Below are 18,813 nucleotides of genomic sequence, written 5' to 3' on the forward strand. Positions count from 1 at the left end.
CTTATGATGTGTCATGTTAACAGTCTGTGAGCAGTAGCCTATATAGTGTCTAACATGTTTGCCAAGTAACATTTACATTTCATATGAAAACACTGGTTGTTATGGCTATCTAGCGACACTTTGAGAGATTGCAGAACTAAGGAATGTTTGTATTGAAACTTAACATCCTCAAAGATGACGTAGATTGTAACTGATTAGATAAAAGTGCATTCCACCTGCTGCTCTGGGTGCGGTAGCATAACCCACCAACTGTATCTATTTTGTTGGGGTCCCCCAGGCGTCCCCCTCCTTTTTCCATTTTCACGAAATCTCTCAGCTGAAAATAGCCAATATACAAGTACAAGCTCACAACAACGCACTGCAATTCAACACATTGTAAGCTTGTAAGTCTGCTATATTAATTCACTTCACCTATTTTTCGTAGAATGTTGGCCCATTATATCATGCCCAGAATAGGGACGCAAGGGTTCAAGTGGTTAACAAATTGTAGGCTACTGTAATAATACAGACTGTGTATTAACAGATTATGCCTCAGGTTCAGGTAGCCTGTCTACAAATAGGGGAGTTTGCCTATGCGTGCATTGCCCATGACTGTGTGTGTGTGTGTATGTGTGTGTGTGTGTGTGTGTGTGTGTGTGTGTGTGTGTGTGTGTGTGTGTGTGTGTGTGTGTGTGTGTGTGTGTGTGTGTGTGTGTGTGCGTATGTGCGTGCGTGCACGGTTCTCGTGCCCATGTCTAGAGGATGTGTCATAATAATATCAAGATCAAGAAATCTAATCTTAACTGAAAACCTGTATCAACATTAGACATCCTGCAATAAAAGCATCTGGTTCAGAGCACAGATTGGTCAAAGATAGCAAAACAATTATATGTATATAATACAAAAGAATAATAACATTCCCAGAATGACTCACTTCCACTGACCACATAGTACATGACTCAGATAATCATGTGGGCAGTGGGCTGTACAGGGGCTGTCCGGGAAACTCATGTTGAGTTGAAGTTCCAGCTCTCTGGGTTTCCTGCCTCTGAAATGTGGATTGTGTGCGCCCCCCTCAGGAGAAAAAGTGGAAAAACAGCCAAGTATGATTGCAAGTGTCATCTGTGAAGTTGTTTTTGATTGATTGAATACTTTATTAACAATTTTCCCCAAAAAGCACAGAAAGTACAGTTTAATAGGGGGTAGTTAGTTGATAGTTCTTCTTCGGTCCGGGAAGATGCAACGCATTGTGAGCTTGTAGATCTGCTATTTTCAAACATTTTTGTACTTTTACTTTTGGTACTTTAAGTACATTTTGACACCAATACTTTTGTACTTTTACTCAAGTAAATTTTGAATTCCGGACTTTTACTTGTAACAGAGTATTTCTACAATGCAGTATTGATACTTTTACTAAAGTAAGAAATGTGAGTACTTTTTCCACCACTGACTAATTGGACCACCCACCTAAATTGAAGGAGGAGGAGTGACCTGCAGGAGTGGAGAGTGGAATTTCGGCACAACAGAGTGGCTCCTTCCATGCTGTTGTTTGCTGCACATCTTGACAGGTAGCCCTATGGGTAAGTAGGACTGCATTTTTACACTGACAGTTGGCAGTTGTCAAAGTGTTCCTGGGCTCGGGGCAAACTAATGTGTTCTCACCCAGCATAATTAAACATAAGCAAATATCATGGAAGGCTCATACTTACAGTATGGGTTGCTTGTTTAATTAGGAATGAGGAATTCATTTTATTTAATTGTTCTGAACTCCAGTCCTTGGGACCCCAGAGTTTCTATCCTCTATGCATGGCATCCTTATTTCCTTCAAAGGTGTTACCAATGATGACTAATTAAGGTTGTGTACAAACAGAGTCAGGAGGAGGAAGCTGCTATGGCGCATGTTGGCTCACTGGATAGGCATTGCTAGGCTACAGCTTTAATCATTGGTAACATCTATGAAGGAAGTAAGAAGTGGCCCAATTTCAAATATGGCTGCATTGCATCAAGTGCATAATCCAAGTGCATGGAACACGCATCTGTCCACTAGAATAATTACGTGGACACATGTGCATGCAATTAAGTCAGTGTCAGATGGAAAATCAGGGTAGCCACCTACCTGAGGTCCAGACTCAAGAGGACACAAATTGAGAACCACATGCCTTATGTCTACTGGCTACTGTATAGCTATATCCTTTGGGTATCTACATATTTGATAGGCAATGAAATTAAAGGAACATCAACCTTTGTCTTTTCACATGCCGTTTTAAGCCATCTATCTTTGTGCAAAATCTCTGCCTGCATGTGTAAGTGTGTGTAGGGCAGACCTATCAGACCTAGACCTATCGAGAACTGTCCGACCGATCGACTTCAAACTTGGCGTGTGTATCGTTCGCCGAGGTCCCAACGGAGTGTGGTGCCTATGGGAAGTTGGATGGGTGGTTCAATCTTATGCCTCAGTATGCTGCCTAAATATCAATTCTTGAGTAATATGGTGATATAATCATCAAATCATCAATAAATAAATAAAACACAATCCATAACTGAATAGATTTTAAAACCCTATCCATAATTAATTTGTGAAGAGTGAGGACCAGTCTATAAATAGCCTAAGGCAGGTATTTATTGGCTTTTGACACTCAAACTGTCCGACTTCCCTTCTGTGCTGATGTCCAGCTCTGAACCAGAGCAACTTGTTTTATAAACAAAACACATTCCCCCAAATACTGTACACACACACAGGGACAGATGTCTAAAAAAGTAGTTTGATTGTACCGGATACACAATGAAGAAACAATACAATCTACAGTTGCCTATATAGGTTCTGGACAACTCAGCAGGATCATTACATCAATCATAAAACTTCTGAGGTAAAATAAAGAGATATGTGTAAACATAAACCCTTGCCTACATCTCTAGCCATTTAAAATGACATCATGCTGACAGGATTGGACTATTATTTGATCATAACAGTAAACTATTCAGATTTAACAATAACTCTCAACAGTGGAAACAGTACTCTCAGTATGCATCAAATGCACAAATAGTTCTTATTGTTGTCCTACAGTCCAAAGCCTTTTTGTACGACAAAATACACTGAATGTGTCCCTCCGTGTATTTTTGGGCAACAAAACTCTTAATAGGCTCTATGCACAGCGGCCATATTGGAAAGAAATTGGGCCTCTTCCTTACTTCCTTCACAGGTGCTACCAATGACTCTAATGAAGGCTCTGTTCCATTTAGTGGAGCACAGTGGTTCTCAAACCTTTTAATTTCAAGGACTCCCATAACTCTGAGAGTGTACAATACACTCTCAGAGTTACACACCCGTAAGGGGCCATTTGGAACACCCTCAAGGAACCATGAGGGTCCATGGACCACACTTTGATATACCCACTGGTGTAGCAGAGTGTTTCCAGTGAGCCAACATGCACAATATCAGCACCCTGACTTTGTTTGACCAGAATGGAACAGAGCCTTCATTAGTATCATTGGTAACACCTGTGAAGGAAGTAAGGAAGAGGCCCAATTTCCTTCCAATATGGCTGCTGTGCATAGAGCCTATTATACAGTTCATCTCCCGCTATTGTTCCAGGTCTTTCACTGAGCCAAGCGGTTGTTGCCACACAGTAAGTAGATGTGTTTTAGATCAGTCTCACAACATTCATGGTCTATATTGTCTCTGTTTGAAGTAAGTGGTTGTGGCTGGGTTGCTGGTAGGTTTTGGGGGGGGGGGGGGGGGGGGGGGCTCGTCATTAGGTGGTCATTGTCCTTTGGTTCGGGCCATCCCTGGGTTAACAAAGGAGAAGTTTTTGAACATGGTCTGGTCAACGCTGTTGATGAGGGTCCGGTCGGCACATGACAGCCTGGGCTTCTCGTTGATGAACTCCTTGTCAAAGTTACTGCAGTCGCTGGCCGACTTCTGTGATGGTGACAGAAATAATTCAATACATTAGTTGTGTTTGCAAGTTTTGTTGTGTGCACGTGTGTGTATATAGGAAAACGCAGGAATGCCCAGGTGCAGGACAAATGGAAAAATAATAATAAGTCTGCACAGCGGTAGAAAAATCGCCACTATTTTTTTTATTGCTGTCAATGTTTCGATTCGAAGATCTTCATCAGAAATTCCTGATGAAGCTCTTCAGATTGAAACGTTGCCAGCAAAAGAAAATGGTGGAGCTTTTTCTACTGGTGCGCAGACTTAATTTTTCTACACGTATGTAGACCTCTCCCCCTCTCTTCTCTGTCCTAAAATACACAAAGTATTGTTGTACCTTTTACTGTAAAGTAGGGGTGAAACGAATAACTGATTAATCAATTAGTCGATCAACAGAAAATGTTACCAAATAACTGTTATCAATAATAATAATAATAATAATAATAATCGGTTTAGTTATATATCCTGTAAAGAATCATGATAGCGCTATTTACAACTTAACCAAAATACGAATGCTTGTCTTAACCACATCTTTATAAAATTGAGTTAAATGTGTTGTTACAAAATGTCTCTTTGGATTCAAATAACTCATGATGAGCCTTACCCCAAATTTTGAAATGTATTAACTTATTTTACCATAATTCTATGGTTGAAATTAATTGCATGCAAAAAGAATCAAGTAAAATAGTGAACAGATGAATCGAAGTTAGTTATTACAGCTCTACTGCAAAATTCTTACCACAGTTGGCTTGAAGGGTGGCTCCACCTGCCGTTTCTCCAGGGCATCCCAGTCAGTGTCTTTGAAGAAGTTGTGGTGCCTGATGTTACCCTTCGCCCCTAGTCTCTGCTCTGGCTCCCGTTCAAACAACTAGAACAAACAGCAAAAAGAGCTTACAAACACAACTACTGTGCACACACTCTGGTACAGATCATGTGGCATAAAGTACAAAACATGAATTTTACATATATTATACTGTATATGCAGTGGTGTAGTGGTGTGGTGTAGCACTTGTCACCTTTAGCAAGTTAACACCCACAAATAGTAACACACTGACACCCACAAGCATGTTTTTTGTGGAGCAAACGCGATGAATTGAGTGAGGAGAGCTGAGTGCACTGCAAGTAAGGTGGTCTGCTACACATAGCAACTCTGCGTGTGTGTGTGTGCGTGTGTGTGTGTGTGTGTGTGTGTGTGTGTGTGTGTGTGTGTGTGTGTGTGTGTGTGTGTGTGTGTGTGTGTGTGTGTGTGTGTGTGTGTGTGTGTGTGTGTGTGTGTGTGTGTGTGTGTGTGTGTGTGTGTGTGTGTGTGTGTGTGTGTGTGTGTTTGTGCCATAGATTTGTGACTCTTCCACAAGGCATAACAAAAAATGTCAAAGGAGAACGTGCAGCTGGTATCGATATTGTGGCAAACGAGTATTGAAGCAGATTAAAATGGTCAGAATCAAACAATGTGCAAAGTAAGGCGCAAGGTGCAAAGGGGTTCTATTTAATGTCTTAATTAGTTATTAGACCAACTAGACTAATCAAAATGTCCAATCAAAATGTTGTCGCCTGCTCCCTTTATAAGAGTTGTGTGTGCCTGCCCTGCACATGGGGCATTATGTGCCCAACCACAACTGGTAAAAACGTGCATTTCTGTGCCGGTTTTGCGCTGGGGTGCAAGATTCGGGCCCAATGTCTGACCTTGACCAGGATGTCTTTGGCGTCATTAGGTAGCCAGCTGGGGTACCGGGGGTCATCGGTTCGTATGGACTGAAACAGTTCCTCTTCGTCACGACCATGGAATGGAGATTGGCCAATCAGCATCTCATACAGCAGCACTCCAAAGGACCACCAGTCCACTGAGTTGTTGTACTTCTGACCCAGGAGAATCTGACACAAACACACAGCATACCAGTGATCTTAGTTCTAGAACGTTATGTTCATATCATGATCTTACTGTAGTTCTAGTGAGCATGATCTTCATAGCTCAGTGGTTGATCTCTGTAATGACATCTACTGTATATAATGGAAATCAGAGCTTCCGTTGTAACAGGGGGGAATGAACATGTGATCACCTCGGGGGCGATGTAGTCAGGGGTCCCGCAGAAAGTAGCGGTTTGCATGTCCTCTTGCATGTTCTCCTTACACATGCCAAAGTCCGCTATCTTTATATGACCCTCGGTGTCCAGCAGGACATTATCCAGCTTTAGATCTCTGCAAAGAAGAGGGGAAAGAAAAAAAGAATGGAAGGCAATGTCAATCTTAACTTTTTTAATCTTCAGTTTTCCCTGCCTGGGCTGTTATCAGATCCAGTCCTATCTGATCCAGTTCTTTTTTCTGCCAGTTTTTGCTTTTTTCCCAGTTTTTCTCCCCAATTTAGTTGTTATGCAAATTAATTCCTCCCCACACACATTTCACGCTGTTGTATCCTACTGGCCCACCTGCCAGTGAGGAGCCCCCACCAGGAGGACGTAGAGCCTCCTCCGTCCTACTCCTCCCGCCCAACACTCCCCCGCTGACAGGTGCCGCCCCAGCCCGTAGGAGTACGTATAGTGACAAATATCACCTTCCCCGTCCGGCTTCCCTCCCCTGAACACGGGCCAATTGTGTTCGCATAGATGCTCAACAAAACCCCCCAGACTCTACGGTGGTGGGCAGCTACTTCACCACTGTGCCACCAGAGCGCCCTATGTGTAGGGCTGTCACGATTACAAATTTAAGTTGACGATTTAATTGTCATATAAATAATAGCAATTAACGATTTTATTGTATTTTTGGCATTGAACATTGGAACATATGAATACAATTTTCAGAATGCCTTTAAGGCTTCATAATAAACCATGTAACTTAAATATACAAATAAATTGCTGACATGTTTAATAATCTACTTTAAAAAAAATGAAAATAAATAGCTGCTATTTTTGCTTCTTTTTTTTTTGACGATTATGCAAAATAACCCAGCCCAAGGTACCCTGATCCTGGGTACGGGGCTGGGTGGAGGGGACCCCCTCCGGAGGACGAGGAGGCGTCAGATCATGTTGGACGAGATGGCGTCGGATCCTGTTTTTTCAAAAGAACCAGGGCAGGGGCCTCACGCCTCCCCTCTACCCAGCCCAAGGCAACCCAATCCTGGGTACGGGCCTGGGTGGAGGGGACCCCCTCCGCAGGAACCAATTTTCAAAAAGAACCAGGCGACGCGCCGCCCACCTCTACCCAGACAAGGCACCCCGATCCTGGGTACGGGGCTGGGGGGAGGGGACCCCCAGTCGGCCCTCAACGCACCTGCGGGAAAATTCCTTGAGGCAGGAAGGCAGAGGCTGTGCTCCCAGAAGGCCCTGGACACTTAAAGCGATTTTTAAAATTTTTCAAAAAGAACCAAGGCATGGGCCTCATGCCGCCCCTCTACCCAGCCCAAGGTACCCTGATCCTGGGTACGGTGTTGGGTGGAGGGGACCCCCTCCGCAGGGAACAATTAAAAAAAAGAACCAGGTGACATGCCGCCCGCCTCTACCCAGGCAAGGCACCCCAATCCTGGGTACGGGGCTGGGTGGAGGGGACCCCCCACTCTCAAATAATTGCGATTAGATGGTTATGTAATAATTGTGACAGGCCTACCTATATGATCCAGTTCTGTGTGGTCAGCCTACCTGTAGATTATGCCTTTAGTATGCAGGAACTGGAGCCCGCAGACAATCTCGGCTGCGTAAAACCTGCAAAAGCATATAGATGCCGAAAGAAGACGGACACAGAGTTGAGGCTTGAAGAATAAAGAGACAAAATTGAGAAGTGCTGGGCAGCTGACTATATCAAGTAACTGATTGAACAGCGTACGTGGATCTGTGCACGTCGAACTTGCGGCTGTTCTGAATGTGGAACATGAGGTCGCCTCCGTTCAGGTACTCCATCACGAAGAAGAGGTTCTCCTGGAACACACACCACCAGCACAGGGTCAGGGAAAGTGGGTGGATGGACGATGTTGTAAGTGTTCTGCAGGCTAAAAAGCATGTGTGCAGCATTGGTTCTCAAAGTGGGGGTCCCCCAGGGGTCCTTGGCGGGGGTACCAGGGGGTCCCCAGCTAAATAAGTTAATATAGTGTCACAATCATTTTAACCACTTTAACCATTATTGTATACTTTGGCTATTCAAAAATAGCAGATCTACAAGCTCATAGCACGGCACTCGGTGCCGCGCTATAAGCTTGTAGATCTGCTATTTTTGAAAAATCGTGACAATTTGCACAAATCTTTGAATATATATATCTTTTTTAAGCCAACATTTGTAACTCAAATCTTTGCCTCTGGGGGTCCCTAGAACAAAATGTTTTGAGATGGGGGTCCGTGGCCAAATACATATAATTTTGGGGGTCCTTGACATGAAAAAGTTTGAGAACCACTGGTGCACAGAACGTGAGTCTGTGCGGTCCGGGCGTGGTCCATGTACCTTGGTCTGGAAGGTGCAGTGGAGGTGTGTGAGGAAGGGGTGCTCCCACGCCAGGGAGAGGACTCTCCTCTCCACCATGGTGCACTCCACGTCGTCGTCCATCAGGACCACGTCCTTCTTCAGAGCCTTCACTGCAAAGAACTCACCTGAGCTCTTCAGCTCTGCTAGAAACACCTGGGAACACGCATGCACACACACGCACGCACGCACACACACACACACACACACACACACACACACACACACACACACACACACACACACACACACACACACACACACACACACACACACACACACACACACACACACACACACACACACACACACACAATGCATGTTTTGAAAACTACTGCAGCTGTTGACTCACTCCTTTCTCTCTGTAAGAGGCGAGATGTCTAGATGAGTGTGCATGTGCGTGTGCGTGTGCGTGTGTGCGTGTGTGTGTGTGTGTCGGGGAATAAGCGGGCAAACCGCTGGACCAATAGGCACCAAATGTATTGCGCACACTGCCAGTAGGTGAGTAGGCCAAGGAAGTACCTCCACGCATTTGTTTTATAAATATGATTTGTATTGTTTGAAATATTTAACTTTAATTATATAATGGAAGTCAATGGGTGTCAGATCGGGCTGGAGTCATACATCATACTGTGTAAATCAGTGGTTCTCAAACTTTATAATTTCAAGGACCCCCATAACTCTGAGAGTGTACAAATGGAACCAAATGGACCAATTTTTTTTGCCTGATCTACATAGGTTGTCCCTCGACGTCTCGTCCCTTACTTGATTTTAACGCCTTATTGATGCTGTCCTGCATCATAAGCATCGAAGCCATTGACAGCAGGTTGTCTGTTTCAAACTCATTGACATCTCGTACAGTAAGTATTAGAAAAGCATGCAGTATTAGGATAATAGGATTAGCGGTGGCGACACAGTAAAAACCCTCAGTGTTCATATTATCTATTTATAACTCTTGAGTGTACACTCTCAGAGTTAAAGGAACATAGGACTTTACTGCATAAGCACAAGAATGGGGAATTCTGGAGTGTGTGTATAGACCGTGACATACAGCATTGGTTCTCAAAGTGGGGTCCAGGGACCCCCAGGGGTCCTTGGGGGCGTTCCAGGGGGTCCCCAGCAAAATGTGTTAATATAGCATCACAATACTTTGAACCACTTTAACCTTTTATACTTTGGCTATTCAAAAATAGCAGATATACAAGCTCATAGCGCGGCACTCTGTGCCACGCTATGAGCTTGTAGATCTGAGCTTGTAGATCTGAGCTTGTAGATCTGAGCTTGTAGATCTGAGCTTGTAGATCTTGTAGATATGAGCTTGTAGATCTGCTATTTTGAAAAATCGAGAAACTTTGTGCAAAACTTTGAATATATATTTTTTTAAGCATTTTTAACTAAAATCTTTGCTTTTGGGGGGTGGGCGGAGGTCCGCGGCCAAATATCATTTTGGTGGTCCTTGACATGAAAAAGTTTTAGAACCACTGACATACAGTATGCTATGATCATTCTCCCGATTCCTCACATACTTCTTTCTATACATTTTTACTGTTCCTCTGTTGCATCGGGCGTGCCCTCTGCTCTTTCTCTTTGTCTGTGCAGTACAGTAACAGTACCTTGCCAAAGCTGCCTTTGCCCAGCATCTTATGCAGGATGAAGTTGTCGATGTTGAACTTGTGTTCCTTCCTGGGTACCGCGTAGAGGGGTTCTTCTTCAGGCTCCTCCTCCTCCTCGGTGACGGGCATGCTGTCATCCGCAGGACTGTCCCACGCTATACCCTGCACCTCTGATTAGAGAAGAATGGAGGGTCACGGTTAATTTATACATCATATGCCCTGCAGTATACAGTATACAGTATGTATTTGTCGTCTTTGGGAAGGGTGTGTGTGTGTGTGTGTGTGTGTGTGTGTGTGTGTGTGTGTGTGTGTGTGTGTGTGTGTGTGTGTGTGTGTGTGTGTGTGTGTGTGTGCGCGTGTGCGCGTGTGTGTGTGTGTGTTGTGTTGTGTTGTGTGGAGAAGTGGGTATATCTCTAATTTTGCCAAACAATTTCAAGGTGGCCTGTGCTGTAAACAAACTTGTGTACAGAATTTTTAATAACAGTGACGTATACTCTGCATGCTGCCAAAAAACTTTATACTGTAGGCAGGCCAACTTACTGAAAAATAACAAACATTTCAAATACAAAAAATAGCAGATATACAAGCTCATAGCGCGGCACCGAGTGCCGCGCTATGAGCTTGTAGATCTGCTATTTTTTTTAAATCGTGACCTTTTTTGCTAATCTTGAATATATATATTTTTAAGCGAACATTTGTAACTCCAATCTTTGCTTCTGGAGGTCCCTGGAACAAAATATTTTACAAATGTTCGCTTTTAAGCCCATAGCGCGGCACTCTGTGCCACGCTATGGGCTTGTATATCTGCTATTTTTGAATAGCCAAATAAATCTATAATGACAGAGATGTGTTCCAAATGTGCTACATTTATGTTAGGACCCTTGTTTGGCACCGCTCTGTAGCATATGCTTGCATATCATTGCTGTGGGGCAGAAACCTTGTAACTCCATATTTTAAGTTTTTTTTCGCAAATGAATGCCCTACTTCATCATACTGCAGTGTCACACAAAAGTAACAAAAATATCCGATCTACAAGCTCACAACGCTTCGCAATGCGCAGCGTTGTGAGCTTGTACATCTGCTATTTTCGCGATATACTTTTTATTTCTTTTTAAAGTGAAAATTGGTTAAATGCGGTGTGCGTTTTATAAACATTGAACCAATGGAAAAGTATTAAGAAGAGGCTTGTGACTAAATAACTGCCTTGTTATGGAACACAGCAACAGTTTTGGACATACAAGGCTTCCAACCGACAGCGACAATATATGGTACTGTATGCGTTGCTGCATGGAATCCATTGTTTCTCCTTGTTAATTTGGCTCAAATGCAACGGATTTCCAAACAGCACTCATGTTGTTTTCTGGCCATTCTGGACAAAGGTTAAGCCAGATCACAGTATGACTGCCTCATATTTATGGCTCTAAACCATTTGCAGAGGCTCTGCACACTTGTAAACTATAGCAAGGTATCACACACACACACACACACACACACACACACACACACACACACACACACACACACACACACACACACACACACACACACACACTGTAACTCTGCGACCGCTATGATCAAGTGAAGCAAACAAGATGAGTGAGGAGAGCTGCATGAGACTGACAGTGGTGTAAAGTAACTTAATACATTTACTCAAGTACAGTACTTTTTTTTTTTAGGTGTTTTTTTCTTTACTATGCATAATAAGTACTTTTCCTTTTTTAAAATTTGTATTTAGAGTAGCCAATCATTTTTACCCCCTTTTTCTCCCCAATTTATTCGTTATACCAATTAATTCCTCCCCAAACACGCACGTTGTCACTTGCTGTCGTATCCTACTGACTCACATGCCAGTGAGGGGCCCCCACCGGGAGGATGTAGAGCCTTCGTACTACTCCTCCCGCCCAACACTCCCCGCTGACAGGTGCCGCCCCCAGCTTGTAGGAGTATGTGCAATGACTAATATCACCCTCTCCGCACGCTTCTCTCCCCCGAACACGTAGCCTGGGACCAGACGAATCTGCGAGTGCAAAAAAAAATTGCACTCTGGGATTTGGGTCTGGCACCGCTCCATAGAGAATTCATTTCCTGCTCCAGAAGACGTGGGTAACCAATCAGGGCCCAGTATTCGAATATGGGAGACTGTAATTGGTAGTTGGTTTGTAGGTCTAACCAATTGCGTCGAGAGTCATTGTTTTGATCCCGCCCCCTTGGAAAAAAAACTTCCTCATAGAAGCACCAGACTCATATCCACGCAGTGATATAGTCTGTCTACGCCAGGCTACCGAACACGGGCCAATTGTTTTCGTATAGACGCTCGACAAAGCCGGATGCACCACAGTGGATTTGAACCCACAACCTCCGTGGTGGTGGGCAGGCACTTAACCACTGCGCCACCCGAGCGCTCTCTTTTTTTAAGTATATGTTGATGCCAATACTTTTACTCAAGTAATACAGGACTTATACTTGTAACAGAGTATTTCTACATTGTGGTATTGATAATTTTACTTAAAGGTAGGGTAAGTGATTTACTTTGGTTAAAATAAGTGTTAAATAGCTCTATATTCTGATAGTACTCATTGCTATAGAGTGTTTGTTCAGTAAAAGGAGTCTGCCATGTCTCTCCAGCTCTTTATTAAACAGAAAATGCAGTTTCAGTGCTCTCTCCTGATTGGCTTAAATGTCACCTACCTGAAAATGTACTATATTCTGTTTACTAAAGAGCTGGAGAGACTCCTGTGACCGAACAAACGCTCTGTAGCAATGATTACTATCAGAATATAGTACTTTAACCTTTTTAACAAAAAAATAAGAATTACCAAAAAAATATCACTTACCATACCTTTAAGTAAAAAAAATTGAGTACTTCTTCCACCACTGCATGAGAGCAGTGAGTGAAGTGGGGCTGCTGCTACATGTGGGCAACTGTGTGTGTGCGCGTGTGCGTGAGTGTGAGTGTGAGTGTGAGTGTGTGTGTGTGTGTGTGTGTGTGTGTGTGTGTGTGTGTGTGTGTGTGTGTGTGTGTGTGTGTGTGTGTGTGTGTGTGTGTGTGTGTGTGTGTGTGTGTGTGTGTGTGTGTGTGTGTGTGTGCGTGCGTGTGTGTGTTTGCTTTATCTGCTGATGTGCAGATGTGTTTTCATCCAGGGTTAGATTTGTTTAAAAAAAAGGGCTTAAATATATAGGGCTTACATTTTCTTAAGCCCTACTGTATATACTCCTTTGTATGACAACAAATAGCAAAAATAGCCAAGCTCAAAACGCATCGCATTGCAATGCTTAAAATATATATGAAAAAGTTTAGAAAATGTCACCAAGGATTAATGTATAACATGCATTTTTAATTAAATTGTTAAATTATTATTATTAATATTATTATATTTATTACATAAATATCAAACATATGTACCATTACAGCCAGAATACAAACATACTGTAAGTCTACATTTCCCCAAAAGAAATGCATGTATTTAATTCAGTTTGACCAGATGCAGGGATTGAGGGATAAAACCCCCTGGTCCCCCGTCGTTAAAAATGTATGACCAGAGGGGGGATATGAAAGCTCAAAGCAGAGGCATGCCCCCCCACATCCACACTCCAGCAAATGAACCTTGGTTTCATCTCACCTTTACGGGGTGCAGGGGTTGCTGTTTTAGGTAAGCCCATCACTAACCCTGACGGGGCACGGACAACACCCGCCTGGCCCACACCTACTGGCCCCTCTCGACCGGTCGTCTCTGGATCTCTGGAACTCTTAGCCTGCAGTATAAGTGAATTGCATGCTAGCAGTGGTGTAAAATAACTAAGTACATTTACTCAAGTACTGTACTTAAGTACAATTTTGTACTAGTACTTTTAGTAGTACTTTTACTTTACTGGAGTATTTTCAATTGTCTATACTTTTACTTCTACTCCACTACATCTCAGAGGCAAATCTTGTACTTTTACTCCACTACAATTACTTGAAAACTTTAGTTACTATTTACTTTGCAGATGTAAATTATTACCTTATAAAACATACATTACATACACTTTAGCCTTAATTTATACGTAGGCTATTTGAAAATAGCCGATCTACATGCCCACAATGTGTCGCATCGCGACGCGTTGTGAGCTTGTAGATCTGCTATTTTCTAACATTTTAATAGTTTTACTTTTGGTACTTTAAGTACATTTTGATACCAATACTTTTGTACTTTTACTCAAGTACATCTTGAATCCCGGACTTTTACTTGTAACAGAGCCACTGACAGCAGGTTGTCAGAACTTAAGTAAAACATTTGAGTACTAGTAGTATTAGCTCAAATATATATATGTGATATGTGACGTTGAAATTGTCCATTTGACAATTGTCTTCTTTCCCCCACTGACCTGCTGTTTGGTCTCAATCATGGCAAGAGCTTCTGCCATCAGTTTTTGGTTGACCCCACAGAGATTTGCAACTTTCTTCTGACACTTATGGTGGACATTCATACTACATTCTGCACAGAGAAAACACAGTTACACACAACAAATTGGCTGGCATAACGGTAATACTAATACACATAGTAATACACGTTGTAGCAATTTGCTCAAAGTGCAGCGAAATAAAAGCAAAAAAGTATTAATTATTAAAATAAATAGTCAGCTACAGTAAACGTTAATATTCTCACGTATCAATTTAAGAGCATGAATTGTTTAATATTAATATTATATAACATTATAAAATAATTATATTTTTTTCAAGATACTGAAGGTTGCTTTCTGAGTGGGCAAATGCAGCTGCTTGATCATAGATATTTACCATCTGTGTTGTAATTTTCAGCAGGCGTGCAACAATATTTTTTGACATTGTGACCTTTACTTAGATTTCATATAGTTTCAGTTTGTTTGTTTGTTTCAGATGTTTAGGAAATGGTTTATGCTGCTGATGATGTTGTTCCAACTAACTAGAAATGTCTTAAGATTATGATGATAAGTGTAGAGGGAACTGCAGCAGATGTGTATTGGTTGCCTTTAACCTTAACGTACCCTTGCTTGGAAAGTAACAGTGGTTTAAAGTAACTAAGTACATTTACTTGAGTACTGTACTTAAGTACAATTTTGAGGTATTTTTTTTACTTTACTGGAGTATTTCCAATGTTCAATACTTTTACTTCTACTCCACTACATCTCAGAGAAAAATATTGTACTTTTACTCCGCTTTTACGCCACAATTGTTTGACAACTTTAGATACTAGTTAGTTTCTAGATTTTGATTATTATTACAAAACATACATTAACCACTTCAGGCCTATACAGTATATATGTTACAGGGTGAATGGAGAACCAGGGTGATTGAAGAAGGCTCGCTCGTTTTTACCACCCACCCAGCAATTCTGTAGAAGCAACACTAGACACTAGAGGGAGCCACAAGCCAGGCTTGTGCACAAGCATATATGGCCGCTACCACACACACACACACAGTCACACACACACACGCGCGTGCGCGCACGCACACGCGCACATGCTTTCAATGGACTGTTAAGATACTTTTATTGTGTTCTGCTGGCTTTTGTTTTAGTTTCTCCCTGACACACACACACACACACACACACACACACACACACACACACACACACACACACACACACACACAGTGATCCATGAAAAGAACTATTCTGTCCCTATCGGTTTACAAATCAAACGGCGCTGAGTCGACTAGTGGAGCGTCGGCCGGTCACCGCGGGCACTCGCGCCTGGAGGCGCGAGGGCGCGCTTCCTCGGCCTCAAGCTCCACTAAGTCGGCGCGCCGTGCGTGTGAACGCGTGTTCAGCGTTCCCCTCATAGATATTATGGTTCCCCTATAGCTATGTGGGGGGGAACAACAAAAGACAGGTCTCCGTCGGCGCATCAAAGCCCCGCCTCTCCGCGCTCTCCTTCTCCTCCTCCTCCTCGGAGGAGAAGGAGAGAAGGAGAGGACGGGACGGTTTAAAACGCGAGGAGGAGGAGGAGGAGGAGGAGGCTCCTCTTCCTCGCGAGCCTCGCGTAATAACCCCCCGCATCGCAGCGCCGTCCTCCTCCTCCTCCTCACGAGCCTCGCTAATAAACCCTGTCTCGAAAAGCCCCGCATCGCCCCGAAGCCCCGTGCCTAAAAACAAGCGCTCTGTCTTCAATCACCCTGGCTCTCCAAACACCCTGTGACATATATACAGTAAGTGGCCAGTGACTTTGACCAGTTTCACTTTCAAAACCATTGCATCATGCATGTCACACAAACAGAATCCAGCACACAACACCAATGGTTTTGATAATGTGGATTGTGGAAGTTAAATGGTGGATTTGTGGATAGATGAACAAACTTGTTATATCAACAAAACGCATTGCATTCTGTTTGTTTGACATGCATGAGGCAAAGGTTTTGAAAGTGAAACCTGTCAAAGTCACTAGTGGCCACCTATCGTCGGCTATACTTTGGCTTTTTGAAAAAAGCAGATCCACATGCTAAGCGACGCGTTGTGAGCTTGTAGATCGGGTATTTTCTAAACATTTTTAAACACAAAAAAAATTGGCGAAATGGGACATTCTGCTTAATGAGTACTTTTACTTTTGGTACTTTAAGTATATTTTGATGCCAATACTTTTGTACATGTTTCAGTAAATGTTTATTATCAGACTTTTACTTGTAACAGAGTGTTTCTACATCACAATATTGATACTTTTACTTAAAGGACAACTTTGTTTTTTTACAACAAAGGTTTATATTTTAGCTTGTAATCAAAGTAAATAAAAGATGAGCGTTAATTTTTTTTAATTTACTGCTTTCTATAGTTTTAGCAATTTTCGTGATATTTTTTACAGTGGGCGGGGGCATTCTGTCCGGTGGCTAAATATGCCTTTTTCACAAAATAAAAAAAATTATTTGATGGCCAGATGTGAGTTATTGGGGGCTAGAAGAGCTACTGTAAATAATAATAAAGAAAACGTGGGGTTATTGTGTAAAAAAATGACATATTTAGCCACCGGACAGAATGCCCCCGCCCACTGTAAAAAAGATAGTGAAAATTGCTAAAACTATAGAAAGCAGTACATTTTAAAATTTTAACACTCATCTTTTATTTACTTTAATTACAATCTAAAACATAAACCTTGGTTGTAAAAAAACAAAGTTGTCCTTTAAGTAAAACATTTGAGTACTTTTTCCACCACTGGAAAGTAACTGATTATAAAAGCTCTCGCTACTGTAATTGAGCATATTTGTATTTTCTTTAATCTGTAATTCTACTTCACTTTTGTACTCAAATACTTTTGGAAAGATAAGAATGACAGAGTAGCCTAAAGTTATGCTGTTAATGACACAATCAGGAGGATGTTACATTGAGGTTTGCCTTTAACCCCATTTCCCTTGTAGGTCAATCTTTGAGAATGCTTTCTGTTTAAAAAATGTGATGGTTACACTCAGGTTGCCACATTGCCCCCTTCACTGTACAGTACTGTACATCTGTAAATACCAGATATTTGATCTTGAGTAAGTAATGTTGTCATATGGCTGTATGTGGTGCAGGTTCACTTCCTCTGGTTGACTCCTCGGACTGGTTGCCTCCTTGGCCAGCGAGAGAGCGTACTAGCGATGAAATTGAGCGTGAAACTGTTCCGATATGTACTGTAGTGTGTGTCATAATGAGCCTAGCCCAAACCAATCAAATTAACTAGGGGTCAGTGGTGTCAGTGGTGTAAATGTTTTCACGCGCAAGGTACGGCACGGTAGAACGTGTCCCCCCCCCGTAGATTCACGAGCCAAGAAGCCAAATGGTTACTTTGCATAACAGGTTTACAAGTGAGTGCTCTGCGACCCTTGCGGCAGGTCATGATAGTCCAATTGAAATAAATGCCTTTTAATAACTTTTTCTTGCTTGCTTGCTCACTCCCTCGCTCATGTCACTGTATATTAGGATGAGGTGAAACATGGGTATGTCTCTCACCCTCACATTTGAGCCCCTGCTTGGCCAGCCCCCACAGTAGTGTACCACAGTGTTGACAGAAGGTGGGGCTTTTGTAGTTGTACACCTTGAACCTGTGGGGCATGTCGATCTTGAAGCGCTCTTTGTGGATCTGCAACAAAAAAAAACAGACTTCTCTCACTATGATTGAATGCACATCACCACAGCTAATGGTAAACAGAGCTACACATTTAGGGAGCAAAACTACATGTTGTGTCAGTGTACTGTTGAGGTAGTCACAGGGAATGTACAGAGGTCCCTCCATCAACGAAATGCCCTTCATCACAGATTGCATAATGGTTAAATCCAAGTGGTGCAGCTGGTTTGAAAGCTAGTAGTAGAACTGAAATGTGAGGCAATATATGTGTAACGTGTTACAAATTGTATTCTGTCTGTAATGGTATTTGTCTACACAAGGAGTTGTGTGCGAGCTATTGGAACTGTACCTGTAGTCAATTTCAATGCTAAAACCATTTCCTGGAACCCTGGTGGGCGCGTGGCATGCTCTATAATATAGAGCATGCCACGCGCCCACCAAGGTTCCAGGAAATGGTTTTAGATTTGAAATGCCAACCCCCATATAGTGCATATAGTCTATATGCACTATATGGGGGTTGGCATTTTCTGTTGGTTTCACATGCATGAGAGCAAGCAGGCAAAAATTTGGAGAGGAAATGAAACAAGGTCAAGTAGAGGAGAGAGAATGCTGGTTAATAACATAATCTACAGTATATGAGGGGACTTTATGAAAAAGTGAGCATAGTAACCACAAGTTTACACATCTCCTTGCATGTGTCAGCCTGTAAATAAATCACCTATATGGCTGCTCTGAAGAATCAACTCAATGTTGAATGGTATCATTAGGGGAATGGATATTGTGGATATAACAGGTCTG

At 42.4% G+C, this 18,813-nt stretch overlaps 1 protein-coding gene across 1 annotated transcript in view; it reads right to left on the reverse strand.

Annotated features, from left to right (window-relative positions):
• Window positions 1-2,524: 2,524 nt before the first annotated feature.
• The window catches only part of prkcq (protein kinase C, theta), a 29,592-nt gene continuing 13,303 nt past the window's right edge, over window positions 2,525-18,813 (reverse strand). The window contains exons 8-18 of the mRNA XM_080420930.1: window positions 17,901-18,030; window positions 14,332-14,441; window positions 13,587-13,719; window positions 9,967-10,136; window positions 8,336-8,509; window positions 7,727-7,818; window positions 7,543-7,605; window positions 5,971-6,109; window positions 5,597-5,785; window positions 4,653-4,781; window positions 2,525-3,898 (exon numbers count right to left, since the gene is read on the reverse strand). Of these exons, the coding sequence (XP_080277056.1) occupies window positions 3,740-3,898; window positions 4,653-4,781; window positions 5,597-5,785; window positions 5,971-6,109; window positions 7,543-7,605; window positions 7,727-7,818; window positions 8,336-8,509; window positions 9,967-10,136; window positions 13,587-13,719; window positions 14,332-14,441; window positions 17,901-18,030 (1,488 nt within the window). The 3' untranslated portion in view covers window positions 2,525-3,739. The remainder of the gene's footprint in view (window positions 3,899-4,652; window positions 4,782-5,596; window positions 5,786-5,970; window positions 6,110-7,542; window positions 7,606-7,726; window positions 7,819-8,335; window positions 8,510-9,966; window positions 10,137-13,586; window positions 13,720-14,331; window positions 14,442-17,900; window positions 18,031-18,813) is intronic.

Source organism: Gymnoscopelus braueri (genome assembly GCF_963280865.1).
Source record: "Gymnoscopelus braueri genome assembly, chromosome: 23".
NCBI lineage: Eukaryota > Metazoa > Chordata > Actinopteri > Myctophiformes > Myctophidae > Gymnoscopelus > Gymnoscopelus braueri.